Source organism: Cyprinodon tularosa, unplaced genomic scaffold, assembly GCF_016077235.1.
Source record: "Cyprinodon tularosa strain WSP-4 unplaced genomic scaffold, ASM1607723v1 ctg250, whole genome shotgun sequence".
NCBI lineage: Eukaryota > Metazoa > Chordata > Actinopteri > Cyprinodontiformes > Cyprinodontidae > Cyprinodon > Cyprinodon tularosa.
Genome location: NW_024038929.1, coordinates 1,385,592 through 1,411,907, shown reverse-complemented (window position 1 = coordinate 1,411,907; position 26,316 = coordinate 1,385,592). Strand labels below are relative to the sequence as shown.

The 26,316-nt window shown below is 41.1% G+C and overlaps 1 protein-coding gene across 1 annotated transcript; it reads left to right on the top strand.

The window, feature by feature from the left end:
• Positions 1-505: 505 nt before the first annotated feature.
• Positions 506-1,840, top strand: LOC119785569 (noggin-like). The gene has a single exon (XM_038288292.1). It carries the CDS (start codon positions 785-787, stop codon positions 1,451-1,453), a length of 669 nt encoding a protein of 222 aa, XP_038144220.1. The 5' UTR covers positions 506-784; the 3' UTR covers positions 1,454-1,840.
• Positions 1,841-26,316: the final 24,476 nt, after the last annotated feature.

The window sequence follows — 26,316 nt, the reverse complement described above, 5'->3', positions numbered from 1 at the left end:
GTTAGCAAAGGCTGTAGTTAGTCTTTATTTAGAAAATATGGATGTTTCGCTTGTTAATGTTCCTGTTGGAACAGTGTAGATTGACTGTGAAGTTCTGGTGCCTATCTAGTTCCGGCCACCCTTACTCAAAATTTCTGGCTACGCCTCTGGTAACATCAGCTCAAATAGTGGAAGAAGTAGAATGTGCCAAAGGAAGAAAAAGGTGCATGGGATATACAGTATATAGTATATAAAGTGCGTCCATATTAAAGCTTTTTTCAGTGTTTTTTTTAAGTTATGGAAAAAAGCAGGAGGTCTGAAGACTAGAAGAAGTTGTCGGTCCCGTAGTTTTTGGGTATTGGGTTCCTTCAGAAACTCAAGATCCAGTTCGCTCTGACTGATTAAGTGTCGTCTAGAAAACCAACAGGGGGCGTCTCCGCTCCCTCCCTCCCTCCGCTGACCCGTTCCAAGGTGGAGGAGGTATCGGGGATCTCCTCCTAAACAACAAACCCACATTCACAGCGGGGCGCGTGGATGACATCACGCTGCGTGCTGAGGATAAAACGGAGGCGGCGGCTTTGGCGCAGCGCTTTTCTGAACAGGAGCTCAGCGAATCAGGATGCCGGAGCGCAGGGACACCGCTGATCGTTGCCACGCTGTTCATCGCTAAAACCGGCTTCCACTGATGTTCTCCCGCTGAGAAGGAGTTTCATGATGGGGCAGTAAAGTGTGAGGGATTTTGGACACGCAGTTCTTTGGATACAGCCGGCGCGTAAAGGTGCTCCGCCGTCTCCTGCAGTTTGACATGGATCAGTCTCAGCAGTGCGCAGCCGTGTGTCTGTTGATGCTGTCTCTTGGACTCCTGGTGGACAAAGCGATCTGTCAGCACTTCCTTCTTCTTCGCCCCATCCCCAGTGACAGTCTGCCGGTGGTGGATTTAAAAGAGGACCCGGATCCGGTCTTTGACCCCAAGGAGCGGGACCTGAATGAGACCGAGCTCAGGAGCATGCTGGGGGGCTTTGACAGCCGCTTGCTGTCCGTGTTGCTCCCCGTGGAGGACAAACACCCGGGATCCGACGAGTATGATCACTACGACATCCTGAAGGCGGGCGGAGTTCTGCCCAAGGAGATCCGGGCGGTGGACTTCGATGTGCAGATCGGCAAGAAGCACAAGCCGAGCAAGAAACTGAAGCGGCGGCTGCAGCAGTGGCTGTGGGCTTACACGTTCTGCCCGGTGGTCTACAAATGGACCGACCTGGGCAGCAGGTTCTGGCCCCGGTACGTCCGGGTTGGCGGCTGCGTGAGTAAAAGGTCCTGTTCGGTTCCGGAGGGGATGGTCTGTAGACCCGCGAACTCGACCCACCTGACGGTGCTGAGGTGGAGGTGTTTGCAGAGGAAAAGCGGGTTGAAATGCGCCTGGATCCCGGTGCAGTACCCGGTCATCACAGACTGCAAATGCTCCTGCTCCAGTTAAAAAGGACGCTGTGAACTCTGAATGATAAGCTCAGCTCAATTCATCCTCCTCTTTATTTCCCCACCTGCACTACAGAGTGTAAGAATGTATTCCTGTACATGTGTGGCCATGCATCTTTTAACATCCTGTACAAAATCAGTATTATTTGTAATCAGAGTCTACTTTATTTGTGCAAAATAATGTTTTTTTATATATATATATTTTGTATTTATGGAGAAGTGGCGCAGAGCCACGCGTGGACTTTCTGTTGGATGAAGCAGATCAAGCAGAGTTGAACTATGATTATTGATACACGCATCAGCGACTCGTTTTATTCTGTAAATTTGGGAAATGTACTATTTATTCTTTATATTCGTACAATAAATCTACACTGATATGATTAAAAAACTGCCTTTTTATTTATTTTTCATTCAGACTGATGGAAATCAGCTGTGCGCACATATTTACGCACGCATTTTACGCAGCGCTGATGGTCTTTCTGCTGTAACACAAAAGCAGACATAAATGGTTAAAATACAAGTATTCCATGTGTTTTAATTAGGCTTTAAGTGTTTTATCATTCTACCTGTTTAAAGTCTTTTATGAGCTGCGATTCATGCAGTTATTGAATGAAACAGGCACCTTCCCGGCTGAAGCAGGAGCCTTTCTGAGGTCTCTGCGTAGATCTTCCCATTGGAGCCAAAAAAGGAGCTTCTTCTCTGACAGGAAGAAACAAAATGAACCTAAGATGGAAATTAATACTGGATCTGTAGGCATTAAATAGAAATGTTATGCAAACCGAGAAAAACAGACACACATAACTTAATTTACTCTTGACCTTTGACCATATTTTGCTTTAATGTATTCTGTGTCCTTATAATTTTTATACAAGTGGCATAAAATATCTATAATAAAAGCTGAATGTGGTTAAACAGCTCAGATTCAGGGTCCTGGTGTAGTATTCATTCTAAAATCCCAAAAGTTGACCTTTTGAATATGGCAACCGGTTTCCTTGACAAATGTAAGCAGATATTGCTGGTGAAGAATCTCAGCCTTCCAGGTCATAGTCATTCCAACAAAAGTTTTTTTAAAAATCCACTAGACTGTTTCCAAGTTTTAAGACATTTTGCTTTTGGTCTACTCTGAAAAGCCTGGAACTCAATGATTGTTTTTTTAACTTTATGTGATATAAGCAGATATTTCTGATAGTTTTATGCTTTGTTAACTTATCGTTCATTGAACTGAACACTTTGTTGTATGAACTTATTTTTATGAAGTTAAATTTGGTGAAATTATTGCAGTCTTGAAAAAGAAGTTAAGAAATCAAATATCAAAGAGTTTCTCTTTTTCGTTACAAAGATGCTCTTATTTTTGTTTTTTGTAAACAATACAAAGCATAAGAAAATTAATAAATTTCATAAACTTTGTGTTAAACAGTTTTTTATTGAGGAATCATACATTAAAATTGAGACATCAACAATACACATTTGTCCTCTTTTTTTTATGTGAACAAAAAGCATAAGGACAATACAAAATCAAAACCAAACGAAAGAAACATAATTAAACAAGAACATTCTCTATGATAAAGGCATAAGATAATAGTTGTCGTTAGTATTTACTAAGTTGAGAAAACTGAACAGAAACTCCGAGCACAATCCAGCCTCAGCTCTATTCAAAGCATATCTGATAAGGTTTTGACCAAAATGGGGTTAATTTTGTACACAAACAGTAAGAATGAAGAAGCGTGGCTTCTTCAATATGGCATTTGTCACACAGTGGGGATGTATTAGGGAAACTTTTATGTAACTTCACCTTGCAGTAATGAAGCCTGTGCATGATTTTAAATTGAATAAGACAATGTCTAGAGTTGGCAGAACACTTGTGAATATTTTCTAGTGCAGCCTTCCAGAGTTCGTCACTTATCACCATTCCTAATTCCTGCTCCCAGCCTGTTCTAAGGCCCTGCATGGACGGCGAGCATCTGGATAGTAACAGGTTATAAATCTGGGATATTAGATGTCCTTCTCCACCACCCAGATTGAAGAGTTTGTCAAATTCGTTAGGTAGTATATTCTCTAGAGTGCGCATGTGTTTTTTGACATATGCCCTGACCTGCAGGTATCTAAAATGATTGTGTTTATGGATATACATTTCATAAAGTTTAACCTAAAACAAAAACCTTAACCTGAGTAATATAGCCTACAGGTATCAGTAGTTTTAATTCAGATATAAGTTATAGACTCTTCTCATTGGGATCCTTGAATAGATGCTGTTAACCTCCCTTATAGTGCTGTGTGGCCACACCCATTGCCAAACAAGTCAGCCAATGACGTCACACTAATCTGCACGTCTTAAACACTTTCAAATAGTCAACTAAAATATTTTGAGTTATCAACAATATTTTATGCAACAGTTTCTCTACATACCTCATAAAAAAGACAAGTTGTTCAAAAATGAGTTCAGTTTGAATGAAGTCTATTATTAACCCTCAATCGGCCACTCAGTGAAATACTTTGAAATCAAAATTCTAAGCCAATAGACCTTATTACCTTTGTAACATTAAAAATATGAATATTTTGATGGCAAGAATTAATGTCAAAGTAATAACAAGAAACGCCAAATTTCCAGAATATATTAAGAAAAACTTTAAAAAAGTACTTCTATAAGAAATTCATGAAAAACACTCTGAGAGGGAAAGAAACATTTTTTTATACAGTATAACCTTAGACGCATTAATGCTGACACTGGCACTAACATTTTTTTAGTCTATTAACTTAAATATAATTGCGAACTAGGCTTATTAAATATTTAACTGTACTTTTTAACTTTTCAATTTTGCCTTTTTTTCCTGACTTGTTCAACTTAATTTACAGTAGGTAATATATAATTCAAGGGCTCATCTAAATGGTCAAATGCCAACATGTGATGTACAGACATGTAGCAGGATCTTTGCTGAATAGCTGGATATAGATCTTGTGCTTATAGAATGGTATCTTGCCCTATAAAGGATTAAACTAATTAAAGTGTTTTTTATGTAACAAAAAAAAAAAAAAAAGTCCTATTTTTGGAGCTGAAAATCTATTTTCAGTGTAAACCTGAAATACTGTTTTAAATAGGAACAAAAGTTGATGTCAGTTCAGAAAACTGGTTCTAATATTTAAGTGCAAAATGATTCAGATGTTGCTGATTGTTTTAAAGCTACAGTGTGTAATAATTACAGGCATATAAAGTCAGAAATTTAATATATTATACATAACTATGTTATTTATTATCACCTATGAGCTCAGCCTTTTAACCATAACATTTGCGTTGCCTTAGAATTCGTTATTTATAATTACATAGGAGCGGGTCTCGCAGCCATGGAGGCTGACATCTTTGCGCCACGGCAAGCGCAGAGGCAACAAACTAGCGATTGCGAGATCTCCCATGACGCTCGAAAATAACTACGGCAAGTTGAGAGAGATGAACTGAGACGGTACTGAACAGTAGATGGCAGTATTATGCCTGAGAAGCGTTTAGTCTGCCTGAAACCAAAGAAGAAGAAGAAGAAGAAGCAGGTATACTGCGCATCAGTAACAACAAAGGTGAACAAGGCGGCAGGCGTGAGTGACTTTGCAAACTGTTTGGCACTGTGTGGCCAAACATCAGACGAATGGAGGATCATGCCTACTCTGTATCACAACGAAAAGCGGCGGACACCGAACCCCCGTCATCTAAGAAGCGGAAACACGACGAGAATAAACGCAAGCGTGACAAGAAACGCCAAAAAACACGGATCAACATTGGCACGGCATTTACACGATGGAAGTCACTGATGGAGGAAAAAGGTTTTCAAAGTGACGCTCAAGTTGCCAGTTTTCTCTTGGACAGGTAATTAATCCTACACACACAATTGTCTAATATCACTGCAGTTTTTGGAGTACAGGATGCTCAGACCTGTCTAAAACAATAACATGCTGCGTGATGATGCTGTTACTCTCCAGTATACTTATTCAGCAACGTCCCTGACGTTTCATAGGTAATGATTCAGTAATTTTCTGTAAAATAATTTTCTGGATATATACCTCGGTTACTTCTCTCCGGCTCCTTTGGAGATCTTCAAGCCTTTCCTCCTCTGCTCTCACCCCGCTGGCACCCCTCTCTCGCCTGGCCCTAGCTGCACGGCCTCCCTGCCCTCGCCCTCTTCCTCGCCCTCTTCCTCGCGTTGTAACCCCCGTGCCACCAAAATGACTTGGACTCTGTAAACGGGGAATATATATTCTTCCAGCGAACACAATCTCGCTGTTAAACTAATGACTACAATTACTTCGTCTGTTTATATCACCATGCAAAGCAGCTCACCAAAACGTCACAACGACGTAGAAAAAATAACGGGTATATTTATTATCTTAAGTCTACATGAAATCTATACCCTACTCAGACTAATGAAATACTATCTGTAAAATTATCTATGTAAACAAACCTCCTCACTTGAGAAGGTAGGTGATGCGGACGTCGTGGAAGAAATTTTGTCCCGTAACGCTCGCCGTACTGTTGGGGGGGAGAAGCGGTGGGGGGGAGATGTTCATGTTGCTGCGGTCTGCAGTCTGACCGCTAGATGTCGCTGAAAATTACACACTGTAGCTTTAACAGGTTAAAGTTCTGCTAACTTTTATGTTTTTGATGGTTTTATAAGTTAGCGGCTCAACTTCTTCCTTTTAACAATAAAAATTGCTGCTAAAGAGAAGCTGGCAGACATTTCTTTTCTTTTGTTTTACTTTCTGTGAAATGCAAAACAAATATTTTTTCTATTCTTAATTTTTTAAAGTAACAACAACTGATAACCGAAAGGAATTCAGGCATCTGCTTTGTCTGTTAATGCTTCTTTAGTTCCTTTAGCTCTATTTTTTCACGTCCTACCCAGGAAACAAGAAGCAAAAGTGTTAAAGTAACTAACAATACTTAAATAGATCCAACAGATGCTTGAATTCTGTTTTTGAGTGTAGAGAGCAGAGAATTAGCCTCTTGGAGCTACTGCAAAGGTAAGAGGTTGGAAATTCAACCCTTCGCTGAAACAAAAAGAGTTAAATTAAAAGAGCAGATGATAAATTTTCCCACCAAGGGACAATAAGCTCTAAACAAAATGTATGAATCATAAGAAAGAAGGTTTGTAGGGAATTCATCACATTCTGTAAGTCACCACTCAAAAAAGTCACAATTCCATGTTACAATCAAACTGAATTCAAAACTTAAATATTTCAGTTGTAGCCTGAAACTAAAATATTTAATTAAGGTTTGTTGATTTAAAATTTTAAACATTCAAATACATATGTTTGCATCAAAAAGTGGAGTCTACCATGATCCCACAGCTTTCAGTGTATTCTCATTATCAGTTCGTATGAAATCGTACAAAAAGTTATGCACAGTAATTTCGTACGTTTTTGACGTTTTTTTCGTGGTATTTTTCCTCATATTTTTACGTCTTGCCTCGAGACAAGATATCCTTGCGCATGCGCATCTTACGCACCATTCAATAACATAGAATTTAGCATAGAATTAACCCTAACCCCTACCCTAACCCTAACCCTAAGATACAAAACAGCAAGCAACCTAATAAGAGACATGAGGAAGTAATTATTGCACTGTTTTTCCCAGTTTTACGTCTGTCCGCGGATCTGCTTTTTTCGTCTGTCTGGCTGCGCATGCGCACTGATGTGTTTTTTCGAGGAAAAACGTAAAAAACTTACGAAATACTGTGCATAACTTTTCGTACGATTTCATACGAACTGATAATGAGAATATGTTGCAGCTTTAGATTATTTACTTCAGAAAATCTGTATTTTCTTCTGATGAAACGTTTTCTTTGTCAATTGCATTATAATGATGTGATTTTATAAGTGAAATTCCTCCTAAGCAGACAAATCAGACACTTTAGCCAAAGAGGAAGTGCGTGAGTTATCGTCAGGATAAGTTCTATCAGTAAGGAAGGACGTGGGAAGAGGAAGCAGGATGCTTCCTATCATAGTACTGTTAGCATAGAGACTCAAACTCTATAGCCACCGCTAGGAGCTATACAGTTTCCTACAATCCTTTGCGTGACAGGATGCATAGTTCAATTCAGTTCAAAAATAATTTATTAATCCAATAATGAAATGTTGCAGTAACTCATAGGAATTTTAACCAGCTTTTTGAGCTTTTTTTTTTTAAAGTCATTCGCTCTAAAGCTTTTACCCCAGTAGAGGATGGAGAAAGAGATCAGACTCTCCACAACAGACTGATGAAGATATGAAGCATCTTGTTGTAAACACAGAAGGACCTAAGCTTAGGTCTTGTCGCACCATGGCGATTAAGCCAGCATATGCCCGATATTCCAGAATCTCCTAAAACGCAGGCATACAATGAACTTTCTATGTATTTTTCAATCTTGGGCATTTACATAGAGTATTCATAACGAGTCCAGAAGTTATGTCCAACTTATCCATAATGCACGGCAGCGTAATGCCCATGAAATGATGCACAAGCCAGTGTTATGAGGAGATTGGCGGTCTGCATAAAAAGATGTCTTTGATCATGGTATTAACCTAGCTGGGTTTTACCCCCCCCCCCTAAAAAAAAAGAATAAATAAAAAGAAAAAAGAAGGTTTGCAGTCCGCAGCAGATGCAAGTTAGAAACACGTTCAGCGCTCATCTGGAGCACCCAACTACGTTGACATCCATTGGAGTGTCATGATCTGGCCTGTTTGCTCTCCCTCAATTAGTAATTCCTTTCACCTGTCGTTTTCCCTCCCTGCCTCAATTATAATTTATTCCTCTCACCTGTTTCCTGTTGGTTATATTCAGTTCAGCCTGAGCATTCAGGCCCAGATCATTACTTGTCTTTCTGTTAGCCTGTGTTATTTTGATTCATGGTTCATGTCCTGGATCCTGGCGGCCAGTGGAAAGAGGGTTTTGTGTTTGTCTCGTCTCCTGATCGTCCACTGTTCCTCCCCCGCGAAGTCCTCAGGGTTTTTGGCTATATATGTGGGGAGGTTCAGTTTTTATCCAAGTAAGCCTGGCTCCAGGGAGGAGACCAGTTTAAAGGTCCTGCATCAAGTTCCGGTTCTTCGTCCTGTCTCGGTTACCCTCTGCCACTGAGCCTGCCCGTCTGCACCTGATCCTGTCTGCTCCTGTGCGTGACCACCTGGTCACGCTTTCGGACCCAGTCAGACTCTGAACCCTCCTGGGAGCCTGTGGATGCCTGGAAGTCTGGATCCTGCCACCTGTTTCTGTTCCTGCCTGATCTGGATCCTGTTCCTGTCTGTTCCTGTCTGTTCTGGATCCCTGACCAGTATCGGCTTCCAGCATGACCTCTGGGACTGCAGCACTTGGAGACATTCTTGGACTGGACTGTTAAACCAGAGTGTCTGTGATTGACCGGTGCCCCGCTCCCCATCCTGCAGTGTCCGCGAGCCGGAGCTCAACTTTAGCTTTTGTTAATTTAATAAACCTTTTTGAACTTTCCTACTGACTGTCTCTCCTTGAATACTGGATCCATCTGTTCTCGTTTCATGGCATGGAGATAAATTCTTGATAAGTTACCTGCAAGTTATGCACAAGTTACTCATTGGTTTTGGATAATCAGATGCCACGACTTATGAGTAAATTACACTGAACGTATGTCAACCATTAGATACCTTACCAGCAACTTATGGCCCATGATTGGCATAAGTCGGGAAATTCAAAATTTCTCGACCTAGTCGCCGAATGTTGACGTGTTTCAGCCAGAGATGGCAAAAGTACTCACTTTCCGTACTTGAGTAAAAGTACAGATACTTGTGTTAAAAAATACTCTGGTAAAAGTGGAAGTACTGATTAAACTTCTTTACTCAAGTAAAATTAACAAAGTACAGGCTTGTAAATTTACTTAAAGTATAAAAGTAAAAGTAGAAACCACTTTTTTCATGCCGTTGCCTACATTTTAAATGGATGTCTGCCACTAGGACTAGATCTCCGTTGTGTTCATTTTCAATCATCTCGTCGTCCATGCTACTATGCTAACGCCACCGCCACCAAGCTGCAATGATTTGCCGCCAATGAATACCGCCGAATCTGTCGATTCATCTTGTAGTGGTGCGTCAAATGCAACGTAGATTCCAATCCAATTAGATTGAATTTGGTATTGATGACGTGAAAAATAATAACGGTAACTCCATTGAAATGATTCAAAACTAAAGTAACGAGCCAATTTTTTAAAATGTAAGAAGTAGAAAGTACAGATATTTGTGTGAAAATGTAAGGAGTAGAAGTAAAAAGTCACCATAAAAATAAGTAGTAAAGTAAAGTAAAAATATTAGAAAAATCTACTTGAGTACAGTAACGAAGTATTTGTACTTCATTACTTCCCATCTCTGGTTTCAGCACACTTCAGATGCTCATAACTTATACAAAACTTACCCATAACAGATTGCTTGTAAATCAGGTATACACTGGTCTAAATCGTCAAGGTGTGACAGGGGCTTTGGGAAGTATAATTAGGGGGGCCACATGCCGAAGGCATGGCCCACCTACTACTATCTCACATATTTATTCCGCGTATTATTTTTATTATAGCTTATAGTTCTCCTCGCCACCAAAAACTTCGGCGCGTAACTAGTCACGCACCATTCGTCGGATCGGGCCCAAAGTTGGCACACGCGTAGAGACCAATGGGGCGATGCGTGCTTGTATAAAACTTTCTCATTAGTCCGAAGGTTTGCGAATTATTAGCGAAAACGTCGCAAAAAATTCCCATAGGAAATGAATGGGGAGAGGAAAAAAACAGCATAAAAAACAGCGCTTCACTGTGTTGGCATACATTCACGTAGAAAAACAGTTTAAAGCTCAGTTTGTAGATAAATCCTTCGTCTGCATAAAACTGAAGACGGCATGTTGATAACTGCTACGGTTTTTGTATAATCAGACCTCAAGCGCCACAAAGTTTTGGCAAAATCCAGCCTTCTAGAGTGGAGAGACTGAAAAGCTAGAGTGTGAGGCAGCCGTTTTTTTAAGACCCAAAAACATTTTAAACTCGCCCTCACGGCCACATATTTATAGCTAGAGTCACCATTTTTGGTCAGTTTTTAGACTGAAATCTCTGGACCCACACAATGTCTTCGGAATTACGGTAGGATTAATACTTTTCCTTAAAAACCCTCCAGACCGACCTCAAGTCGATGAAAATCAGAGCCGTTTTTCATTGGTTTTGGAACAGCAGAGGGGAGAAAAACGAATGACATTATGTGTTTTAAACTCGTCATAAATATTGTTCTGAAAGACACACATACACCAAAGTTGGCATAGTTGGAGTCGAAGGATGGCTGACGCTCACGGTGAAAGAATTTTTTGAATAACTCATACGGTTTTTGCTCAGCAGTCGTTTGTTCGGAGGACATTTTAAGCACCAGAAAGCTGGGTGACAGTGTCCTGCTGCAGCTAGCTCAATTAGAAGCTCAGGTGTGAGGAAACGTTTTTTTTTTTCTTTCTCTTCCCATTCAGGTTGTAGATGACCTACAGCCATGAAAGTTACTCTAATTGAAGTAAAGATATAGCTGTAGCTTAGATAAAAATAATTTTTCAGATATCATTTATGGTTTTTACTCAGCAGTCATTTGTTCGGAGGGGGGCTTTAGCAGCTTAAAGGTGAGTGAAAGTGTGTTGCTGCAGCTAGCTCAGTTAGAAGCTAAGGACTGAGGACCCGTTTTTCTTATTCTTTCTCTTCCCATTCAGGTTGTAGATGACCTACAGCCATGAAAGTTACTCCAATTGAAGACAAGATATAGCTTTAGCTTAGATAAAAATAATTTTTCAGATACCTTTTACGGTTTTTACTCAGCAGTCGTTTGTTCGGAGGGGTGCTATAGCAGCTTAAAGATGACCGAGTGTGGTGCTGCAGTTTAAACAAAGGGAGGAGCAGGTGGGATCAGCCATTTTGTTTGTGCTTCGTTTTGGGTTGTGAAAGACCTACAGACATGAAGGTTACCCCAGTCTGAGACAAAGGATAGATGTTTCTTTCACTGAAAGAATTTTTCTAATACCTTTTACGGTTTTTGCTCAGCAGTCGTTTGTTCGGAGGGGTGCTATAGCAGCTTAAAGGTGACAGAGTGTGGTGCTGCAGTTTAAACAAAGGGAGGAGCAGGTGGGATCAGCCATTTTGTTTGTGCTTCGTTTTGGGTTGTGAAAGACCTACAGACATGAAGGTTACTCTAATTGAAGTAAAGATATAGCTGTAGCTTAGATAAAAATAATTTTTCAGATATCATTTATGGTTTTTACTCAGCAGTCCTTTGTTCGGAGGGGGGCTTTAGCAGCTTAAAGGTGAGTGAGAGTGTGTTGCTGCAGCTAGCTCAGTTAGAAGCTAAGGACTGAGGACCCGTTTTTTCTTATTCTTTCTCTTCCCATTCAGGTTGTAGATGACCTACAGCCATGAAAGTTACTCCAATTGAAGACAAGATATAGCTTTAGCTTAGATAAAAATAATTTTTCAGATACCTTTTACGGTTTTTACTCAGCTGTCGTTTGTTCGGAGGGGTGCTATAGCAGCTTAAAGGTGACAGAGTGTGGTGCTGCAGTTTAAACAAAGGGAGGAGCAGGTGGGATCAGCCATTTTGTTTGTGCTTCGTTTTGGGTTGTGAAAGACCTACAGACATGAAGGTTACCCCAGTCTGAGACAAAGGATAGATGTTGCTTTCACTGAAAGAATTTTTCTAATACCTATTACGGTTTTTGCTCAGCAGTCGTTTGTTCAGCAGCTGTTCCTCCCATTCAAAAAAGCCTGAGAGCTAAGGAACGATAGTGCTGCGCTTTTCTCTCTGTCACTGACAGGCTCGTTAAGCGTTGTCAAGGTAACCGTGCTTCAAAGAGATTTTACCTCTGCTGTTTTAAACAGCACATATTAATCCAATGGAGGGTGAAAGCACTGATTTAACATTGGAAAATGGACACTATATGACTGCTGTCCATGACACTTCCCTTGCCACTCAACACTGATAGACTTTCAAAATAAGACTCCAGGGACCCTACAAAATAAAAGCCTCTATATTTTTTACATATATTTATTGCCCTATATGGCTCAACATTATGACCCAAACTCAACCCCATTTTAGAGAATAGACTCTAGGAGACTGTTTAAAACACACCCTATGGCAAATTTCAAAATAAAAGCCTCCCATTTCCGCTTCATCTACTGCCCTAATAACATGGAAAAAGAGTGATTTAACGATTGGAAAGTCATCAACTATGATTGCTGGGTCTGAACATTTTCTCTAAACACAACTCTGTTGGACTTTCAAAATAAGACTCCAGGGACCCTACAAAATAAAAGCCTCTAGATTATACTAATGCAATAATTGATGCAAATGGCTCAACATTATGACCCAAACTCTTCCAGGTTGTTTTTATTAGACTCTAGTGACCTTTTCAAAACACACCCCAGAGCAAATTTCACAATAAAAGTCTCCCATTTACTCTGTAATACAGCAGCTATTCACCTAATAACATGGAAAACCAGTGATTTAACATTTGGAAATGGATTCTATATCACTGCTGGGCATGACCCCTCTTTTGATGCACATCCATGATAGACTTTCAAAATAAGACTACAGGGACTCTACAGAATAAAAGCCTCTTCCTTATACACACTCATACATTCTGGCATATTGCTCATAGCCATTTGTAATTTCATCACTGCAATGGCTCTGAGCATGCGGGCGGAGCCCGCCATTGGTGATTTCATCACTGCAATGGCTCTTAGAAGGCGGGCGAAGCCCGCCAATGGTGATTTCATCACTGCAATGGCTCTTAGCAGGCGGGCGGAGCCCGCCATTGGTGATTCTTTTCATCGCTGCAAGGGCTCCTAGCAGGCGGGCAGAGCCCGCCAACTGCGCTTTACCCACTGCGGTTCAATATGGACAACCCATATTACCCTTGTGCATCATATGCTGTGCACGTCTATTTCCCAGATTTCAGTACAAGTGGCACTCAGCTCTCTTTGCCCATGACCTAGCCCTCTTTGCTTCCCTCAGCAGCCCTCAAAGGCGTAAGCAGCCCCAACGTCACTTGCCAGGGCCGTATTGGCCCAGTTACCCAGACGGGCAGTAGGTGGCCCCCCTCAAAATTTCTTTAGAAATTTTCTAGTCTCTTCTGTCCTTTCTTGTAGATGGCTTAACAGTAGTGTCTCCAGTATAGTTTGTTGTCCAAGTAAACACCAAGGTGTTTCTTCTCCTCCACCACCTCCACTTCTTCTTCCATGATGTTAACAGGATTCATCTTAATCCTGTTTCTTCTGAAATCTACAATCATTTCCCTCGTTTTGTTGACCATTACTTTAACACCATGCCACAAAGCGTTTCACCAACTCTCTGTGCTCAGCTTCTTGCCCATCTTTGATGCACCCAATGATTGCAAAGTCCCAGTCTCAGTATTTCTGCAGTTAACATGACTCTGTCCGGTACTGGAAGTTAGTTGGCACAGAGTGATTAAGGAATTGAGAGAGTACCGTCCCCTGTGGTGCTCCTGTGCTGCTGACTGCTTGATCAGACAGCTGACCCTTTAGTCTAACAAACTGTGGTCTATTTGTCTTGTAGTCTTAAATCCAGCCGATTGTTGATGCCTCCACCTGAGTCTTCTGAAGTTTTTTCACAATAGTAAGTCAGGTAGAATTGTGTTGAATGTTCTGGAGAAATCAAAGAACATGATCCTCACAAAGCAGTCTACCTTGTCAAAATGACAGTTGGTTAATTGAAGTAGGTGTATGATGGCATCTTCAACTCCAATTGCAAGGCGATAAGGAAACTGCAGGGGGTCCTGATAGCTGCTTGTTTGCTGAGGTTAATCACCAGAAGTCTCTCTAGGACCTCCATGATGTGGGATGTCAGGACAACAGGTCTATAGTCAGCGAGGACTGTTTGCTGAGCAAAGCCCACCTCACAAAGTTCTTACCGTTGTCTGTTTAACATATGCTAATGTCCTCACCTTCATACTGTAGGAGAGCTTCAGCTATTCTCTCTATTTAAGTAACTCCTATTTTTCAAGTTCTTTTCCTGAAGGCTGTAGTCCCAGTTGAAACAGAATCATTCACTAAAGTTCTGCCTTGTAATGACATCCGTAAGGCTGAAGGCTGTCTGGATTCTGGAGCTCCTCTCCTACCTAGAAAATCACTGTTGACCTTGTAAAAGGTGAAGCGAAAGGAACTCACAACATGAGGTAGAGGCTAAAATTTAGCAATTTGGATCTGGCCTGGAGAAGTAAAGCGTCATCTCAAATGACCAGCAGGTTTGTATTCAATTTATTACATTCATAAGGAAAGTCGGGTCAACAAATGGTAGGCTAACTGTAACAGCTATGCTATGAGTTTCTGTTAGGTTAATACAGAGGTGGATAATCCAGGTTCAGAAGGTAAAAAGCCTCTACAGAGGTCTGTTCCAACCATTTGCATTTCCAGATCCACAACAGAGACTGGAGGCTAACCACCTGATTAATAAACTGGAAGTAGAGCTTTACTTTACCTCTGGTTTTAGATGCGAGACCACCATAGAACGCAATCACTCGTCCCCTCTCTCATCCAGTGTCCTGCCAAAGCAGCAGTTATTGTTACAGTTTATTACTACATGGGACAGCAACTTCTCTACTCCTTTATAGATGATGACATGCAGAGACAATTGTTTCCTACGATGGAGTATTAGGGCCAGGCTAGAGATTTTTTTTCTTCTATTTCGAGAATAAAGTCATAACATTATGACTTTCCATAATGCTTCTAATGCATGTATATCTAGTACAAACCTGAGAGATTTGCTGCTATTTTTTAGGCATGATGTGAATCTGCCTTTGTGTCAGGGCTCCTGTCTGTGTGTTTGTTTTTGTGTTTGTCTCCCTTCCACCAACAGGAGGCGCCTGGTTCCGGTTCGCCTCCTCACACACCTGCTGATGATTACCTCGTTAACTGAGTGCTCTTAAGCTGCTGATTGCCACTACCTCGACGCCAGAGTTTTTGCCTGTTTTTGGTACTCTAGCCAAGCTGAGTTTTCGCTGAGTAAGACTGAGTTCTTGTCTCCCTGAGTTTAACCTTTTTTGTCTTTGCCTCTCGGCAGGAAGTCATCTTGCAAACTGGACCTTTTCGGACCGCCTCTCCCAGGAGGGATCAGCTGAGTCTAAACTGAGCCAGGGATTCACACAGGGGGTTTGGATCCAGTCTCCTTTGAGGACATTAAAATTACTCTCTGAGCAAGGGAATCATCTTCACCACGACCCGTTCAAGTACAGCCGGAAATCTGAGTGGCAATCAGCGTCTCCGTTCCCCTACACCGTCCGAGTTCTGGGTAAACCCTGTTACGCCCTCCACCGAGTCAGACAAACTCTGGAAAACCAACACACAGATTTGAGTCAAGTATCCTTCACTTCTCTGGAAACGTGAGTCAACAACCAGATCCTCTGCTTCAAATCAACGAATCAAATTTCCCACTGAGCCTGAACTAATAGTCTGTCTTCCCCTCACCTTCCAGTTCCGGCTGAGCAGATTTCAGAGCAACTTTGCACCGAGCTTAACATCTCAATAAAATCCATCAAACTTTTCATCTGTGTCTCTCTGTTTGGACTTCTGCATTTTGGGTCAGACCTTTAATAAATCATGATACTTTGATTATTCTGGTCTTTCTCAAGGACTCAGATATGTGGCGTCAAAAACATCTACATTTCTGAAGTAAAAGTTAAATTAGTCTGACTCGTTCTCAGTGCAATAAAGAAAAGGATTTCAAACTTAACTGGTTCAGTTTCATACAGTTTTAATAGAATTTTCATTTAAGTTGTAATTTAGTGAGATTGAATATTAATCAATACATTTAATTTCACATGTTGCATCTGCAAATTTACTCTGCGTAATTCAAACTTAACCCATATAAACGATCCTCCAAACATAGCAGACTTAGTCCAGCTTAATTAACATGAAGTCAGGTTTGAACTCAAGACTGAATGTTGAATCTAGAAACATTGGTTCTTAGTCTTGGAGACTGTTGGGTTTTTGTTTTGTTTTTTTAGATACACTACCGTTCAAAAGTCTGAGGTCACATTGAAATGTCCTTATTTTTGAAGGAAAAGCACTGTACTTTTCAATGAAGATAACTTTAAACTAGTCTTAACTTTAAAGAAATACACTATATACATTGCTAATGTTTTAAATGACTATTCTAGCTGCAAATGTCTAGTTTTTGGGGCAATATCTACATAGGTGTAAAGAGGCCCATTTCCAGGATAGACCCTGCTTTACATGCAGAACATATTCTGATTTGTAGATGATAAAAGGTCTAAATGTTTAAATAACTTTGATCCTAGAACTTATTGAGGCTGAATAAAGAGAGTGAATAAATGATGGCGTCTGAAGTGAGTTTTTCTGCCTACAAAATACAGAATAAAGTCTATCTTTATTTGATAAAACTGCTCATTGTCCCTTTGGTTCTCTGTAGTTGACGTTCTCTCCCTGACTGAACCCCCCCCCCCTCCAATCCTTGGCCTTAGTCGGGTAGACTGTGGGGCACCAGGGAGCCTGTGTTTTGTTTTAGTTGTGTTTAGTCAGTAATGATGCTCCTTAACCTCAGAGGCAGATCTGCTTGAAGCGCACAGCTGACGGATCCCTGAACTTGTCACAGGATTCTGACGCCGACCCAAAGTTCCACACAGTGAAGCCTAAACAAACTAAACAGACACTGCAAACCCGAGAAACTTAACTCAACTCAAAATGTATGGAAACAGATTACCTCAAAACTAAATCAACTTTTTTACCTAAGGAAGTATGATCAAAAATGATAATCCTCTGCTTAAAATTTAATACTAACTTTTCTACTGCATATTTATCACCCTTACTTAAAGATTATACATTAATTTTATATGTCCAGATTACTCCCAACATTTTTTGTTATAATTACAAATAACTTTTATGTTAGTCTTAAAGATCTAGAGGTACTGAAAATAGAATAAAAAAGTTGGTAGTTTACTGCAGGGGTCGGTGGCTCCAGAGCTGGATGCGGCTCTTTAGCGCCCCCCTTATGGCTCCCTGGGGCTTTTTAAAAAAAAAATGTATGAAATTAGATTTTTGTTTATTTTAATATGGTGTGCAAGAGGTCAAACAAACATTCATTATGTGTTCCAATGCTGTACACATTTTTTTCATAAATTAATTTAAACATTTCTTTCAACAAAAATTTGCATCGTAGCCATAGAGATCAGTAGCCTGGGTGCCATTCCGAACTTAGTCCCGCCCACAACGTTTGAGGTCGGGAAGTTCGGTCTGGCATTGCTCAGCAGTAGCGCGGGTATGCTAGCACAATATCTGGCGGGCCAATCAAATTGTCAGGGCGGGCTTTATACAATGATGGACAGATGATCAAGAGTAACGTAATCAACCACGTGACCAAAGCGCGCTTGGGTGACAACAACAATGGCTGCCGCTGGAGAGTTGAGGTGAGTAGATTCTGCTATTAGGTCTGTTCTAGAAGATATCGACAGCAAATTAATTTTAAAAGAGGAACAGAGAAACGCGATCAAGGCTCATCTTCTTATTCTAGGCGTGCAACTGCACGCTTTGATTTTTGTTGACAACAACTATGCGTTGCTTAACATACGCACAACGCACACCGTTGCTCTTAATGGTTGTAGGTCTATGCAATTGAGGGCAGAGGCATTTTTTTTCCTGGTTCGTTCGAAACACGCCCCATAATCACAGCTCTATGGAGCAGTATCAGACTCATATTCTGACTAGAATTGAGTAGGACTACGTCAGGCTAAGAGATCAGTGGTCAAAGTCTGCAACACGCGTTTCAGCGCAACGCAGTGCCAGGCAAAGAAAGTGGCGGATGTGTCTCAGACCATGGATCCCAAAGGGAAAAAAGGATGTTTGCCTGCATGTTTGCTTTGTAATGAGAGGTTGTCAAATAATAAAAAGAGTAATTTGGAAAGGCCTATCCAGGTAACGCATATTAAAGGAATAGTACACCCAAAACATGATTAGCCTTCATTTTCTACTCACCCCCATGCTGAACAACACTCTGGAGTACTTTTTTGATATCTCAAATGCATCTGGAGATCTGGGAGGCTTCTTGCTGTCTGCTGACATTCAAATAATGGAGGTCTATGGCGCCCGAGGCAGAAAGGTCCATAAAAGTCCACAAAAAACGTGTCAATATTCCTCCATACTGCTCGTCCAATGTATTCCAAGTTTCCTGAGTGGTTAGCATCCAGAATTTACTCAAAACGAAGTCATTTAGAATGTTTTTAGAGCATAAACAGTAGTGTATAGGATTTCCTGAAAGCGCGCACATGCGCGATCACAACGCTACGGCAGCCGGCAGACCAAACCAGATGAAAGTGCGCATTCAGCTCGGCAAAGAACTCATGCTCTTCCTCAACACTGAAGTCCTCAGACATTTTTCTTTCGTTGTTTCTTTCTTTGCACAGGTAAACAGCACATTTCTTCTTCTACGCTTGCATTTTTGGCAGAGCAGACGCTGAATGCGCACTTTCATCTGGTTTGGTCTGCCGGCTTCCGTAGCGTCCTGAACGCGCATGTGCGCGCTTTCAGGAAATCCTATACACTACTGTTTATGCTCTAAAAACATTCTAAATGACTTCGTTTCGAGTAAATTATGGACGCTACCCACTCAGGACACTTGGAATACATTGGACGAGCAGTATGGAGGAATATTGACACGTTTTTTGTGGACTTTTATGGACCTTTCTGCCTCGGGCGCCATAGACCTCCATTATTTGAATGTCAGCAGACAGCAAGAAGCCTCCCAGATCTCCAGATGCATTTGAGATATCAAAAAAGTACTCCAGAGTGTTGTTCAGCATGGGGGTGAGTCGAAAATGAAGGCTAATCATGTTTTGGGTGTACTATTCCTTTAAATATTCAGCCGACCACCAAGTTGGGAGTGTCAGAAAAACTGAAACTGAAAGACTGCAGAACTTCTGGTCAAATTAAAGGAGCGCAAAGATAGACTTATATGTGGATTGCATCTCCGAACTCCACTACTGCTGCTAGTTCTGTTGCAAACATAAAAAAACATTCACAGATTGAACAGGTAGCGCTCTGATGCAGGCATAGGAACTTTCTTCCATTTTTCCCTCGAAATCCTCAAAATAAAAATAACACCAAGGAACGCTGGTGATGGAGGATGAGGGATTTCTGGGTTAGAGAGCTCTGCTCTGATGGATGTCAGTTCCTGCTTGGTTCCTCATCTCCTCCCAACAGAAACACGTCCACCATAGAGAGATTCCTTTATCGTGTTTCTATAATTTCATCAATGCAACAAAACCTAAACCTCCCAGTGAAGGGCAGTGAAGCGGCGCGCGGTAAATTCTACACGGTGAGAGCGTTCACTGCTCCTCCGTCACCTTTGCTACTGTGGATGTGACATTTGCTTGCTCCGGGATAAAAATTTAATCATGAATGCCTATTATATATGTAACCGGGTGGTTTATTGGGTGTGAATTCCCACCCGTTTCAGGTCCTTGAATGCATCAAAGCTCTTTTATAGGTGTATATACCTGTAGGCACCAGGTTTGCCAAGCAAGCTATGAGAGTCGACTCAGTTTGGCATGCAGTAGATTCTTTTGAATGAGCGTTGGGAGCCGCGCTGCTACACTAGAATTTGGATCTGGATATTCGGTCTGCTGGAAGAGTTGTGGGTTTTCACTGCAGTGTCTGCAAATACCGCTGTCTGTGGCTGATGAAGGTACATTATTTTCTTTTATCTCATAGTTTTATTATGGTTGGCAGACACTTTATTGTTTTTTTTTGGTTGTTACAGAATGCTGCTGTTGCTTATTATGCTCTCACCAATGGGACCCTTTTTTTTGTTAGACGGGTAAAAGGTTTTCTCTAGAGTTGGAGTTGTAGCACGGGCGCTACGGAACCAGAATGACCATTTATTTCTTTTATAAATAAGCTGATTGGGCACAGCTCTACAGGACGCAACGTGAGATTCGTGTTTTTCTAAATTAATATGATCTTGTCTTATCTTGTGTGTTACTAACGTGGTTTGCAGTGTGTTTCTAGAGTCTCAGTTTGCCACTTGTTTTGTCACGGGTTCCTGTGCCTTATTGGATTTTAAAGTAAAATAATAAAGTTTGTCTTCTAATTATAAAATAATGCATAAATAAAATATATAATTTGTATACTAATCCTGTTTCCTCATTTTAAGCCAGACCTACCTATGTACTTTTAATTGGGAGACCCTAGGCCACTTGATGTTATTTTCAGCGGTCTACTAGTTGGTTTAAGGCCGCATCCTCGGTCACAATCCGGGTAATTCCCCCGTGTTACATATAATTAAGCCCAAGTAGTCCTTTTCGAGTTAATACACTTAGAGCCTGTGTTGCTACTAGACTTAGATAAGACTTTTACATTTTTGTCGCTCCAGACTTTGTTTTTTTTGGTCCAATATGGCTCTTTGAGCAGTTTGGGTTGCCGACCCTTGTTTTACTGAGTACAGTGGAAGTTTTTACAGTTCAGCTAACTTTGAGTTTGACTGGTGTAAATGAAGACAATGCCACACTGTGTAATAGTTTTCATTAAAGCTCAAAAAGCTCTCCCCTCTTCATCCCTTTGGTCCTCCTCATATTCATCGCTTGTTGTGTTCTCATTGAATCAACGCGCTCAAGTTCAAAGTGAAAAAGTTCAACGATATTAATGGCTGTTTCGGGCTGGACGGAGCTAGCAGGACCCAGCATACGTAGTTTGGTTGTGATGGAAACGACATCCGCATAAAAAGGTTATTTAAATAAACAACATACAGTGTTTTTACTGAATTGTATTTGCATTTAAGACAAATATTTATTATATAAAATCGGCTACTAATTGTCATGGTCTTGATTCTGTTGTTCTTTACTTTGCTCCTTGTTTTCTAGTTTTATTGGTTTATTTCCAGTTTTGTTGTAATTTCTAGATCTATGTTAGTTCTCATGTTTTTCTGTTGCCCTCTTGTGTGTGTGTGTGTGTGTGTTTCTTTCCCCTTGGCTTCCTCGTTGTCTCCTCTCACACCTGCTCCTTGTCAGCTCGTTAGCCCTCCCTTTGTCTCTGTCAGCTATATATGCTCTCCCTCTGCTCTCACTCTTTGTTGGTTCCTTTTCTTTGCTGTCTTCCCATGCTGTGGTCTATGTTCCTCATCTCTCCCTGGTTCCTCGTGTTTGGTTTTCCCCAGATGTCTTCTTAGTTCTGGTTTGCTTTTCATTATTAGTTGGATTTTTGCATTCCTGCCTTTGTTTACTGTTTTTGCCCCATTAAAACTCCCAGAAATCTCCTCAGCCTCTCTGCCTCTGCGTTTGGGTCCTCAAACCTCAACTAACCCTGACACTAATAGTGAATCTTTTTAACTCTGTGTTCTTTAAGGTGTAATACAACATCCAACCAGCAGGTCAGATAATATTAATGCCAATACTGAACATACTTGGACTTAGGCTACGTTCACACTGCAGCCTGAAGTGACCCAATTCCGATTTTTTTGCCCATATGTGACCTGTATCTGATCTTTTTATGACAGTCTGAACGACACAGATCGGATTTTTTCAAATGCGTCCCAGGCCACTTGGATATGTGGTCCTGAATCTGATACGTATCTGATCTTTTCAAATGCGACCTGTGTCTGTACGGCCAGGTCGCATTCATCCGACCTACACGTCATTGATACTTGACAAATGTTACTAAACGTTACTAATCTGCGTCCTACTAAGCGGAGGCGGGAGAAACTAACAACCATGGCGGAAGATAACACAGAGAGCAGTCAATGGAGAGAAAGTGAGGTTGCTGACTTAATTCATATTTAGAAAGCTCGATTCAGACCAAACTCGAAGGGTCTTACCGGAACGGGGGGAGGGTCTTTCTTTTTGATCTTCTTAAAAAGATTTCGTTCGTAATGTGCCTGCTCCTGTTGGAGAAGAACTTAAAGAACGCAATATACGCTGCGGTATTACGAGTCATGTTTACTTCCGCAAACACTGAGGACGCTTGCTACATGTGACGTCATCGCGTCCTCGAGTGCGCATGCGGGACACTTCGGTTGAATGCTTTCAGTTCACACAGTAGATCACATACAAGTCGCATATACTTGGAAGTGTGAACGGACACGCAAAAAAATCCGATTTCACAAAAAAATCGGAATTGAGCATTAAGGCCTGCAGTGTGAACGTAGCCTTAGACTCAACTTTATTTATCCCTTGGGATCACTCCTTCAAGGACATTCTGGTTCCAGTAGCTTATATAGAGTACAAAGAGATAAAGCAAGATGAAATAAAGATAAAAAAGGCAACAGACAATATAAAAAGAGTGTATAGAGTACAAAAAAGAAAAAGAAAAAAGTTGCAATGTCCTGTAATTTGTTTAGCCTCTTGAGACCATCCTGATCTCGCGAGCTTTCAAGGTTTCACTCGCTAATCAGTCTGGCTACTTTCCGTTAAATAAAATTTGGAGCCGTTCACCAAACGAACGTCCAATCAGCGTTGTCTTTGAGGCGGGTTGAGGTGTGACGCAACGAGAAGCGCGACAGTTCAGTCTAAAGAACATGACGGCTTCAGCCGATGAAACTAGCGTTAGCGTGGCTATCGATCAAATTTTATCGGAATTACAGAGTATTTCTTCACTGAAAGAAGAGCAAAACACTGCTCTGGAGGCTTTTCTCAGAGGAAAAGATGTTTTTGCTCTTCTCCCCACTGGTTTCAGCAAGAGTTTGATCTATCAATTGGCTCCTCTTCGTCGTCACTCTGTTAGTACGTCATATGCTTCGTTGATCTGATTGGTTTATTTGGCCCGTCTATCACCAACATAGGCTAATCAGCTAACCAGTATTTTCACTCCTTCCCAAAATTACTTCAATGGAAGGTTTCCAGATGGATATGCGGAGCAAATCCAGCAAATCCATAATTTGTTTCCCTTAGATATAAAAATAACTGCACAGAGAGCTAAGGAAAGACTACACAGTAGTTGGGTTGGATTATTGGCGCCAAGATTGTAGAAACAACCTTGAGTTTGGTGAAGGATCTCTGGCTACACAGACAGACAGAAGACTTTAGTTATTTTTTTTCATAACCTTTTTTATCACACTCAACGTTGGGTTTTACAGTGTAGAGTACTGTGTGTGTTTGATGCCTCTTACATTAAGAGACAGATTAGCATTTGGCCCAGAGGATATACAGAACTAAGCAAGAGTCATAAGTCAACCCTGATGTCTTCCCTAATCTGCAGTCCTCACTGAAACCTTCAAAAACAGCCTTGACCTGGTTTTATTCCCATTTGACTTTTTTTCCCCATTTCTTTTCCTATTTTCGTGGCAGCATGTTAATATGCAGCATCTCTGTCTGCAAACAATGAATACAAGGCCTGTAATTTATCCACAGAACAGATGAAATTGGGGTAAAAGATCAGGGAAAGACTTGATGCTGGACATGAACGAAGCATCTTGTTAAAATCCTGGTGTCTATCCGACTATTTTCAGCAAAATAAACCAAAATAAACATGAATTAACTGGGTGTTTTTTTTGACAGAGTAATGGTGAAGATAAACTGCAAGTCAGACACTTACAGAGGTGGACTATAAACCCAGACAGAACATTTCAGAGAGCCTGGAGAAAGGGCTCTCTGGGAGAAATTACATTGAACACTTTAAACAAAGAGGAACTTGTTTGTGTCAATAGGCCACTTGACATCAGAAACCACAAAAATCACATTCGGTGTTCCCCAAGGGTCCATCTAAGGGCCCCTTTTATTCAATATTGCATGCTCCCCCTAAGTTACCATAACTATTCAGACGACACACAGCAGTAAATTACCGTGTCTCCAGGTGAATGTGAGCCCATTCAAGCACTGGGTAAATGCATTTAAAGAGATTAATGCATGGATGTGCCAACATTACAGCTACATCCAAACAAACTGAATTCCAAAAACAATCCACTGGACTTTGTTTCCAAGTTTGAAGACATTTCGCCTCCCATCCAGGAAGCTTTTTTGATTCAAAATGTCAGGAATAGCGTTCAATGTTTAAAACTTGGAACTCTACGTTGAGTTAAACATGTCAGGAATAACATTGAGTTCCAGGTTTTAAAACCTGGAACTCAATGTTATTTCTGACATTTTGAATTGAAAAAGCTTCCTGTATGTGAAGCGAAACATCTTGGAAACAAAGTCCAGTCACGGACTCAATCCAGTGGATTGTTTTTAATTTTATTTTTTGTTGATTGACTATGACCTGGATGACAGACAATCTTCACCAGCATAAAAAAAACTGAAGTAATAAACTTTGGATCAAAAGAAGAGTGTTTAAAAGTGAGCAAACTGTCACACTACAGGCACAGATCGACTCTAAGAGTTAGCAAAGCTTGGTGGGTTTATTTAGGACAGTCCAGATAATCGTGGTCAGACAAGCAGAGGGTCAAAGCCAGGGAATCCATGGTTCGAGGTCAGGTTTAGACAGGCAGATAAACTGGATAAAAGAGAAAAAAAAGCAGTGGGATGTTATGAGCCAGAGTTGGGGTCAGTTGGATAGAGTTTGGATATATAGGAGTAGATCTAGTTTGTTAAAACTAGTTTGGTTAGATTAACCAATGTAATGATCAAAATCTGAGCAATCCATTGGTTACAGTTGTAACATTAGTGTTAATTAGTATTGCTTTCTAGTGTGCTGCCACCTTGCTAGAGGCATCAGCTTCAAGACATTGGTTTGCATTTCTGAGGTTGGTGGTTGTATTGATTTGCTCTTGTGCAAATACAGATTGGGTAAATATACTGCTTAGATTGGATTGCTTAGTTTAACCAAAAGATTGGCTGAACACATAATTACCAACCCAATTAAAACCAAAAACTTTGGGAAAACTATTATATTTAAATACAATGACTAACTGTCATGATCTGGCCTGTTTGCTCCTCTTTAATTAGTAATCCCTTTCACCTGTCGTTTTCCCTCCCTGCCTCAATTATAATTTATTCCTCTCACCTGTTTCCTCTGGTTTATATTCAGTTCAGCCTGAGCATTCAGTGCCAGATCATTTCTTGTCTTTCTGTTAGTCTGTTTGTCTGAGTTTTTGCCTTGGTTCATGTCCTGGATCCTGGCAGCCAGTGGAAAGAGGTTTTTGTGTTTGTCTCGTCTCCTGATCGTCCACTGTTCCTCCCCCGCGGAGTCCTCTGGGTTTTTGGCTTAATATGTCGGGAGGTTCAGTTTTTATCCAGTAAGCCTGGCTCCAGTAACCTGACAACAGCCAGATGCATGTCTCGCTCCGCCTAGCTCCACTCACATACATCTGGAACACCGCTCATTAAAAGTGATTTCCCCAACCAAATTTATGGTCTGGCCAATCAGGACGCAGGGCGGATGTGTCCTGGAGTGGAGAAGCGACCGTGAGATTCCAACAACAATGGCGGCTCGCATTGAGGAAGCAAGCGTTAGCATTGATGCTGCTATTTCTTCTGTGTTGTCCAATCTATCTGATATTGTTTCATTAAAAGAACATCAGAGAACGGCTTTGAAGGCTTTTGTTGGTGGAAACGATGTTTTCGCCCTTCTCCCGACCGGATTTGGCAAGAGCTTGATCTACCAAATGGCTCCTCCTCTCACAGCGTCACGGGTTAGCTTCGGTGTGAGTGGTTGAAATAGCACGTCAATAAAGATGACAGACAAGTGGCTTATCCAATCATATGCAAGGAGTTTTGATAAGGCCCAGCCTTCAGTAAAGGCAATTCCTATGGCGGGTTCCCAGATGTATGTGAGTGGAGCTAGGCGGAGCGAGACATGCATCTGGCTGTTGTCAGGTTATGGCTCCAGGGAGGAGACCAGTTTAAAGTCCTGCTTCAAGTTCTGGTTCCACGTCCTGTCTCGGCTACCCTCTTCCACTGAGCCTGTCTGTCTGCACCTGATCCTG